Source organism: Poecile atricapillus, chromosome 22 (assembly GCF_030490865.1).
Source record: "Poecile atricapillus isolate bPoeAtr1 chromosome 22, bPoeAtr1.hap1, whole genome shotgun sequence".
Classification (NCBI taxonomy): domain Eukaryota; kingdom Metazoa; phylum Chordata; class Aves; order Passeriformes; family Paridae; genus Poecile; species Poecile atricapillus.
In genome coordinates, this window is record NC_081270.1 from 2,370,972 (window position 1) to 2,381,060 (window position 10,089).

Here is a 10,089-nt window from a genome sequence, read left to right on the forward strand (position 1 = left end):
GGTTCTAAAGCTTCTCGTTCACCTCATCCAGGGAAGGGAACGGAGCTGGGAAGGGTCTGGAACCCCAGGAGAGGCTGAGGGAGCTGGGAAAGGGGCTCAGCCTGGACAAAAGGAGGCTCAGAGGGGACTTCTGGGTCTACACATCTCCCGGAGAGGAGGGGACAGACGGGGGGGATCAGGATTTCTCCCCGAGAACAGGGACAGGAGGAGAGGGAACAGCCACAATTGCACCAGGGGAGGTTTTGGTTGAACATTAGGAAGATTTCAAAATCTTCCACCCATAAAGAGCGATGAAGCCTCAAGGGCTCCCAGCAAAAAAACAGCCGTTCAGCGCGAATCCCTGAATCTTGAGGCCTCTCTGTGAGGCTGTGGAATTAAAAACCACCACTTGTCAGAAAAGCAGGTTTTTAGGACAAATTTCCCTCCGTTTGGCACTAGATGGCAGCCGAACGCCGCGGCGGGGCTGGGACACGGGAAGATCCCGAGGGGAAGCCTTTGGGTGCAGGATTGAGTCATCCCGAGGAGGAGAACTGGGCTCGACACCCTGGATAATCCCAGGGCCCCGTCTGTGTCCAGGAGATCCGCAGCGAACAGAACGCGGACAGCTGGTTACTGTTGGGATTCTGCATTTTAGGAGGAACGCTCACGCTTTTACTGCAAACTGCACAAATTAGAACGGCCAAAACTACGAGTTATGTATGTACCCACCGAAATACACTAGTTTCAGAATTGTTTTCTCACGTACAGGTCAAAATTATGACGGTGCTCCTTGCTCAAACCAGCTCACTCCCATTTTTCTCTGAGGGTTTTGTCATCTTTTCCCTTTTCCATCTCATAATGCTTTTCCACTTTGGTCTCGCACTGTTTCAATGGCAGGAGGAGGAAATGGAGCAGGAGAAATACAGGAGGTAAACCAGGACATCAAAGGAACAAATCTATTCCCCAGCCCAGCTGAACTTCACTAGTGAGGCAGGACACTCTCCTCGGTGCTTCTTACCTGAAGGAATAGGAATTTTTCTGCCCTTCCACTGATATTTTTTCCTTTTTGTGCTTTCTGAGGCATTTTTTTCCCATTATCACTACAGCACTTCCAGCAGTGTTTTCATGACATTCAGCACCTGCTCCCACAATCACTGTTCTCCTCTCCTCCCTCCATGTAAAACCTCTCCCTCTCTCTTGTATTTTCCATAAAAAATAAAGCTTTTCTCACTATCCCTTCACCTTCAAAAAATAAATATTTTCCCTTTCCTATTGCAGCCCTTTTGTTACCCAGCAATTCCCACCGAAACATGTCCCCTCAGCATTTCCTCGCCCCTGCCGCAAAAACTTCTTTCCTTGGGTCTCTTCTCAGCCATTCCTATCCCTGACCACGATCTTCTTAATTCTTATTCTGCAAATAACAAAATCTGATCACCTGGTGGTTCTGGTCAGGGAATTATCAGAGATGCAGTGACCAGACCTGTGCTGAAGCAACACCAGTCTCAAGGTGGTTTTGCTCAGGTTAAAACTGCCAAAAACCTCATCCAAGCATCCCTGCTGTAATTCCAAAGCTTTTACCAGGGATGTGACACTGTTACCTGCCTCTCCCTTCCAGCCCAGCTTTCTTTTGGAACATGCTGGTGAAACACAGCGGCATGTAAAACTGAAACTCCAGGTCTCTATGGAAGCAAAATCCCAGCTTTTGCCTGCACCTCCAAGTAAAGCCAGGCAGCCTTTCCATATACATCCCACAAAAAAATACCATAATGCAATTAAGAGAGATTCTATGTCTGAGGCACAGACTGTTTCCTCCAGAAGACTCAAACCTGGGTTCAAGCTGGGCTTTGAGCTGCTCACATTCAAGCACAGGGCAAGGAAAAAGCAGTTGTTTTCCTCACCTTTAGCACAGGGCAAATTAAAAAAGAAGCTTGTTAATGGGCATATCACTCGCCATTTTAACTGGTATTTGTACTGGGAATGACTGGATAAATGCAGGATAATAAAACACCTAAAAGGATTTTTAATAGCAGGTACTTGTATAGTAACATGGACAATGTGGCTGCCTTAGGAGCCTTTTCCACTTTTTCCCAAAGCAGCTTTTGGCAGTTATAAATCAGCATTCTGCCACTTCTTTATTGCTGCCTGGACAGGGCAGTATGGATTATTATTCCATAAGCTAATCTGCACATTTTGGGAAATCCTGCAAAGACTGGAGAAAGATTTAACTGTGCACTCTCACTAAGTCTTGTGGCAGTTGAATTAATACCAAGCCTGTGTACATGTAATTTTCCCTTTTATTATCACAAGCAATGTCTACATGCACGGTGGTGGAAATTTCTATAGTGATAGAAGGAAAAAAATCCAATTATCAATGGGTCAACAGATATTTTGCTTAATGACAAAATCAACCAGAGAATACTCTGATTTCTTTTCCACACACCTAGATGTGTTCAATTAAAGCTTAATCCACTGAAAATGCATGAGAAATTGTTTCCCGTATCCCATTTTTAATGCAAGGAAAAGCAAAAAAAAATATTAAAACCTTCAGAAAATTGCAGATTTTCTTCTATCAGGATTTATATTCTTCTTTGACCCTCTGCTCAGCATGCTGTTGCAATGCAATCCCCAGGGATTGATGAATAAAAAAGTGAAATGACTACAAAAACATCTCTTTAGTATCTTCTAGGTGCTGCTTTAGCAGGTCATTATTACCTATTACACTATTAGGTCATTATTACCTGCAGAGGTGTCTTACTGAAGACAGTCATGTTCAAAACTGTAAATTAAATTTCCATTTCCTCAGACTTACATCAGTGTTACCACCTGAATTACCCAGTTATCTATAGTCCAAACCTCTAGTAAATAAAATTGAGTATTCAGCGAATAAATCTCTTATTTTTCCATGAATACTGTAATCATTTTACAGTAGGCAATGGAATATTATTATGACCAGTTTGGGCAGACTCAGTTTGAGTCAAGCGAGATCTTGAACCTTTAAATATTTATGAAATTTTCATTTCTTTTCATTATCCTCTTAATTTATTAAGTTCAATGCCAAGGTGGTACAAGGCTCATTGTTTATACAGCTGGTTTTCACATCTGGCAATTCATGACAAGATGAGGAACAGAATGGTGACACTGGCTGACAAAAGGTGACAGAGATGTACAAAATCAGTGGCACTCTGATGGCCCTGTGCTGAACTGGCTACAGCAAAGGCTGACTTGAAACCTTTAAAAGACCAAAATTTGTCTTCATTTTCTTAAAAATTGCCTTTTCTTCCAGCAGTTGATCTCCTTAGGGATAAAAACTCAAAAATGATGGCATCAATGAGTTGCTTAAATCAAGCACATAAGCAAGGTAATAAACATAGAACACTTATATGGGGTCTGCTGCATGTGAGAATGGAAACACTACAGGAATAACGAAGAAAAAGCTGTTTCTGCCTGATGAAATGCAGACCTTCAGTTCCTCAGCCACTCCCAAGTTCTTGAAGGGATTATGTTCAGTACAAATACCGTGTATAGTTAAGGATTCCACACATTTCCTATATTTACCCTCTACCACCAAGTTTAAACTTCACAAACTTCTTTCACAAGGAAAAACAAACAGGTCGTTCACCAGTGCTGGACATTTACACAAACAGATCACACGTGAACCTGACGTGTTTTAACAGCAACAGTCCCTTTACAGCACAGCCTTTCCCCTACTTTTTTTTTGCTTTAGGTGCACAGTTCCTAAGTGATAATAAATTATTTTTTTGTGTTACAGCAGTCAACTACATACATACAACACATACTAGAAACTACCTCACTAAATACCTCTCTGAAGGTAACTACTTTGTGTACATATTAAACTTCAAGTAATGATCAGCTCAAGTTGGGGTTTTTTTGTTATTTTTAAAAAAACAATCAGACAAACCAACAACCACTAATTCCAGAGACAAGAACACAAGGGAGATACGCTTAACTACGAGAACTACAGGAACAGATACACCAATAAAAATGGGACAAATTCTCAGCACTAAGGCACAATAGAATCAGTACTAGAGTATGGCTAAAACCTTACTTTACTACAGCATCAAGTGAGGAGTTAACGGGGAGTGTTCCTATGCTCAAAAGACTTGGCTATAACATCAGTGAGTTCTGTGGTCAAGAAGCTTCTACCTTAGTGCAGCTGCACTGCTAAAGGAGGGGATTTCAGGGGGCAAGGGGGGTGCTCACTTAGATCTTACTTATAATTAAGGGCTGGTTCCTACTTGCTCAGCAAAATGGAGTTTTCTTACTGAATTTATCCCTTTACCTTCTCTCTTTGTGAAACTATGACACAATTCTGATGGGAGAAAAGCAGGTGTTGGATATTGGTCACTGGAGCTGACCAGAAAACCCTCGACCAGAAAACCCGTGTTGTTTTTGGACAGTAGCCAGTCTAGGCCCCAAAATTTGTGACCAGCATAAGGCATGATACAAAACCCACCTAAAACATGAGATTAAGTGGGCTTTGGACCAAACACACACTTAGGTATGGGGTTTGTGGTTCCACCAGACAGTTCTCCTTAACTTTCAACAACTTTACCCCACAGGAAAAATATTAAGCACGGGTCTAAGACCAAGAGGTTTTATGCTTAAAATGAGGGTGTTCTGGACAGTCTTTTCAAACAGACCCTCGGTAAGATCTGCCGCTTGCCCTTAAAAACAGACTATTTCTGGCACTTGTGGACCTCTGCCAATGTTTTTTGATCTGCTGAGATGCCACGACTTTAGTCCACATGAACGGCTCTGGCTGAGAAGCCACTCCAGGAGGAAGAAGAGCTCCAAACTCCGCTGGAAACGCACATCCTGGAAATTCGAGCACGGCAAACCCAACGCTGCCAGAACAGTCTGGAAAACCTCTACCCTCGCCGGAAAGCGCTGGAATGACGGCTGCGGGAGCTCCGCGGCGCAGCAGCATCATTATTCCCTCCCGTACTACGCGCGGCGCGGAGCGGCGGCCGCGTGTCCTCCGCGGCTGAGCGCGGGGCTCATGAGGTTCTCGGTGATGTAGGCCACCAGCAGGCAGATGAAGACGAGCATCACGCAGATGGATCCCCCCACGGCCGTCATGGCCACGACGATATCGCGCATGGCCGCGGGCTCCACGCGGAACTCCACGCACTGCGCGGGCGGCGCGGGGCGCGGCGGGGCGTAGCGCGGCTGCAGGCACAGGCGGTAGCGCACGCTGCCGTGCGCCTCGGCCAGCAGGTAGTCGCGACATGCGGCTCCCAGCTCCACGCTGTCGCAGGGGAAGCGCGTGTAGGTGCCGTCCCAGGAGCAGTTGAGCGCGAAGCCGCGCAGGGCGGCGGCGGGGCGCGGCGGCGGCCCCCAGTGCCGCAGCCCCCACTGCAGCAGCACGCTGCCGTTCCGCAGCACGTTGGCCACCAGCGCACCGCCCGCGGAGCGGTGGGCGCGGCACCCCCGCGCCGAGCACTGGAAGCCGCGGGCCGGCGGGCGGAAGCAGAGCCGCGCCGCCGCCGCGCCATCGCCGCCCACCTTGTAGGGGCACCACGGCTCGTCGGGGTCGCGGTCGGGGTCGGGGTTGGGGTCAGCGACCCCGAGGCAAAGCAGGGCGAGAAGCGGAGGCAGCAGGCTGGGCGTGCCGGGCATGCCGGCGGCCGCCGCATGGAGACTCGGAGCGCGGGGCCGGCGGACGCGCGGGGAGAGCGCGGGCTCCGCAGCCGCCGCGGGGCCGCCAATGGAGAGGCGGTGCCGCCGTTAACTCTCGCCGGGCTGCGGAGCACCCGCCCGCTGCGGCCGCTGGTGGCCGCCCGGACACGGCTCTCGGGGCTCCGCGCGGTGCACGGAGTGGTGAGACCCCCGCGGGGGCGGGTGCTAGGGGTCTTGAGACCCCGCAAAGGTCGGCACAGGGGAATCTGAGACCCCACAAAGGTCTGCACGGGGGATCTGAGACCCCGCGGGGGTGGGTACGGGGGGATGTTGAGACCCCACAAGGACCGGCACAGGGGATGCTCAGACCCCTATGAAGGGCAACGGGGATGTGCAGCCCCCGCCGTTCCTCCTCAGGCTCTGCTGTGCCCACCGGGGTCGCGCCCCCCAGGGCTTTGGGGGGCTGCTCAGTCCTGCCTTGATCGAGTTGTAGATTTCTTTCCACACCAAACAATGTTATTGTTTTCTTTTAATTTGTCCGTGGTTTTGATCTGGTTTTACATAGGATCCTGTTTTAATTTTTGTATTAGAACACAAGCATTTGTCTATATTTAACCTGTAAAATACAGCAATTCTCATGTTACATGGTTAAAACACCCCAGAAATGTGCCTGGGGATGGCCGGGAGGTGCCTCTCCCTGGGGGCTAGCACCAGCCGGACTGCGGTCCATGGCAAGGCTGGGGAAGGTGACAGAGTTCCCCTTCAGCTGATGCAAACCTTGTTCAAAAAGGTGGAGCTTACGTGGATTTAATTTTATTTTTAAAAAGGTGATAACCGCACACCCAGTCTGCTCTAACCTCTTGTCTTTGGGAATTTAAATAAAATCGGCAAGGATGTAATAAAGACATGAGACCCTCCGAGGTCAGCTGAGAGCAGGGATAACTCTGGGTCTTAGTGAACACTCTGAGACAAAAGGAACAGGGATATTCCTCTTCCTACCTTTCCTCAAATGCCATTTCTTCCCTCTGCAGCACGACCAGCCCTCAATCCATCCATCCCTGGATCTGGAGTCAGCAGTTGATTTTGCAGCACAGGTGGAGACAGCAGTGCTCCATCCCAGCATTACACCTAATTGATGTCCTCTGAACGACCTTGAGAGAGGTACATGGGAGGATTGACTTGTCTAAATGTGGAAAGAAAAGAGCTCTAATGAAACAATAATAAAAATAGAGGCTTAAACAGCATTTGGAGGTCTTTCAAGCTGTTAAATTGGTAGAAGTTGCTTTAAGTCCTTTCTTTTCTGGGTAGCAGAAAAAAACCCCACATTTATTTTTGTTTGTTTTGATCACGTTTTGCATAGAGTTGTGTTCTAGATTTTATAGCAAAATATAAGCATTGTCTATATTTAACTTGTAAAATAGAATAATTAACATATTATTTTGTTAAAACCCTCAGAAATGTGCCTAAATACATTGCTGTAGTTCTTCACTGTGTTACCTATTTAGAAACACGTTGCAGTTTACTGTTTATGTTTTCTTTTAAAAAAAAATTGAATTATGTAAGTTGAAAACACAACAAAAATAAGATCCCGAGGTCTACTTTTATTTCACAGCCTGAACAAGACCAAACCCAAATCATACCTGGAAGGTGATGCTTGCATATACTCAAAGTGTAATTTGCAGCAGTGTGGAATTTGTTTAAATAATTTTGCTTTCTAATGCATTGAACATGAATGGTCTGACATCAGGACACCTTTTCCTGTTTGAAAGACTGTGTTTTTCAAGTGTATGGTTCCTAAGGAAGCCTTTAATTTATCAATATCAAGTATTTCAAGTTATTTCCACATCTAGTTTTCCACCAGATTTAATGGGGGTGTTGGCTATCCTATGGAAAGTTGCCAGAAATCTCACTGGATACCAAGAGGGATCAATGGGAATCAATAAAAAGATAGGATCAGCATAGAAGAGGGTGCTGAAGGTGCAGTTATGGCTTGGAAAATACTCAGATATTGGAGCAAGAAGAGGTGCTGTGCTGCTGAAGGCACATCTTGACAAATTTACCTGTGGAATTCCAGGCAGGATGCAAAAACTGGACGGCCCTTCCTGAGAAATGCAAGCATGTTTAGGAAGTAGCTGGATCCAAACCAAGCAAGTTTTTCCTCCTTCAAACTTTGTGTCCTTCTCCTAACAGTGATGAAGAGCAGATTGTCCTCCAGAGCTGTCGTTGTTTCCGTGTCCAAGGGGAGATCTGGCACCAACCTCTGGAATCAACCTCTGTGGTTGCTTGTGTTTAACAACTCACTCTGAGTTCTAGTGCGAGGTCCAAGGGTCTGGAGTGTGGTGCAGGGAGAGAAAATGGTTGGCACAGCACTGAAGGCCCTGAACCCATAAAAAGAGTTTTAACACTAGAGGTTAACTACACCTTTTTATGGCCTTGCACTGTGTCTGAGCAAAAACCCAATTATTTATGCCGGAGCCAAGCAGACCCACATGCTTTGGCTTGGTCAGCCCGCCCGTGCTGGCTCCCTGTGAATCTTTTGTCTCATTGTTTGTTCTCTTAGCAATCCATCTGTTTCCTAAGACCTTGTTCTGTGTCTCACTCTGCAGTAAAACCCATTGCTTCAGCATTCTGCTGCTCAGGCCAAACCCTGTAATCTGCTCTAAGCTGTGAACCCCCAGCAGCATCCCAGATTGCTTTACAGGCCTCCAGACAGACCCAGCACCATGGGGTTCTGGCTTTTCTGCTTCTCCTCCACTGGGTCTCTTCTTAGAGGAAACATTGAATGAGTATTAAAACTCACTCTGGACCAGGCAAGGAAGCACTGACAACCTACAGCTCACAATTTATGCGACACTCTGCTAATTTTAGTCTCAGATATGGCCAGGGCAGACAATCCCCAGGGCAGAGATGTTTGCTCTCAGCTGAGGGCAGCACATGACATATGGTTCCTAAAGCATCCTCCAAGCTGGGAGCATTGCATTCAGGCCTGAGTTGCTTCAGTTCCCTCCAAGTCATAACTTTGAGGATTACTCACCCTAGACAGGCAAACAGAGAATCTGCTTCCTTATTTAGATTATCCTGCAGCCTGAATCAGTGAGCAGCCTCACCCCCACTGGGCTTCTATTTCCAGTGTTTGATGCGCTTCCAGTGAACCTGACAGTGCCAGGCTAAGGGAGAGCAGGAAGTGGAGCAGGCAGGGAGAGCTGTGCTGAACACAGCTGGGGCAGCTTGGACATGGAGCTTTGGCACTGACCCCATGGGCTGGGTGATCAGGGATGCTGCTCTGACCTGGGAATGGAAGGCAGTTTTGATCAGGATGCTCTGAAGCAGCAACTATAGCCTCAGCTGATCTGCTGTGAGTGTGCTATTCATAGAGGAGAGGCCTTGCATCACAGCAGGGCTGGGAAGAGAAAGCACCAATGCAGCTTTAACCATCTCAGGGCATTTTGGATATCTTAAACCCCACTAGAGTTCTGTAGTGAGCTCCTTACTGGGCTCCATGGGCAGCTCTGGCACTTGGCTAAAAGATAATTTCCTAAAATTTTCCCTTTCCTTATTCTATACTTGACACCAGAGTTGGACTTGCACAGCTGATTGTACTGATAAGAAACACAAGCAGAATCAAAACGAAGAACCAAAAAGTCCTATGAAATGTAAATTCCAACCAGTGGAAGAAAAAATAATCAATGCTGTCAGAATGAAAAAGGCTGAGCTTGTCAGGAAATACTGTTTTCCGCAGTATCTAAAAGTGCTTTCAAAATATGCCACAAACGGGATTAAAAGAGCTCAGCTAATTCAAATAGAGAACAAAGTTCCTCTGAATTTTTACCAGGTGATGACATTCAGCCACAAGCTGTGTTTGATGACTGAGGTCCTGGAGTCTGGGATTTACAACATGGTGATGAGGAAGAAGGAGACAGCTCAGGCACAGGGCTCTGACACAGGGCAGGGAGTGGGACAGCTCTGCCCATCTCTGACTTTGAGATATCGTGATTAGGCCCATTATCCTTTCATTTTAAATTCCAGGGATTCCAGCTGAAGGTTCCTTCTTTGTCCCTGAGGTCAAGTAGGATGTCTTTTGGAGGCCAAATAAAGCACCACAGGATTGAATCTACTGCATCAACAATACCCAGCTTGCTGATTAAAACCTGTCTAGAAGCAAAATTTACCTTAGGTCCCTGTCAAATGTTGGGAGACTGGAAATAAGCCAAACTTATTGCAGTTGGAATTGCATTAGCTGGGCTGCAAATATTCCTTCTTTCCCATTTCTTGGTGTGGCTGTCCCCATCTCCATGAGGAAGAGCCTCTCTCAGCTCAGACGAGCCCTCACCTCCAGCAACAAGGTTAGGGAAGATGCACAACATTCCATGGGGACACTCTGAGCCCAGCAAGAATGTCCCAGCTCAAAGGCAAGGCAAGGAGAACTCACCAAGGATCTGCTCCGAGTCTCTGGAGGGCCTCTGCACCAGA

At 47.1% G+C, this 10,089-nt stretch overlaps 1 protein-coding gene across 1 annotated transcript; it reads right to left on the reverse strand.

Moving 5' to 3' along the window:
* Window positions 1–2,995: 2,995 nt before the first annotated feature.
* Window positions 2,996–9,917, reverse strand: FNDC10 (fibronectin type III domain containing 10). Its single transcript, XM_058855133.1, has one exon. The coding sequence runs from the start codon at window positions 5,617–5,619 to the stop codon at window positions 4,945–4,947; it is 675 nt and encodes a 224-aa protein (XP_058711116.1). The 5' UTR covers window positions 5,620–9,917; the 3' UTR covers window positions 2,996–4,944.
* Between the last annotated feature and the right edge of the window lie 172 nt (window positions 9,918–10,089).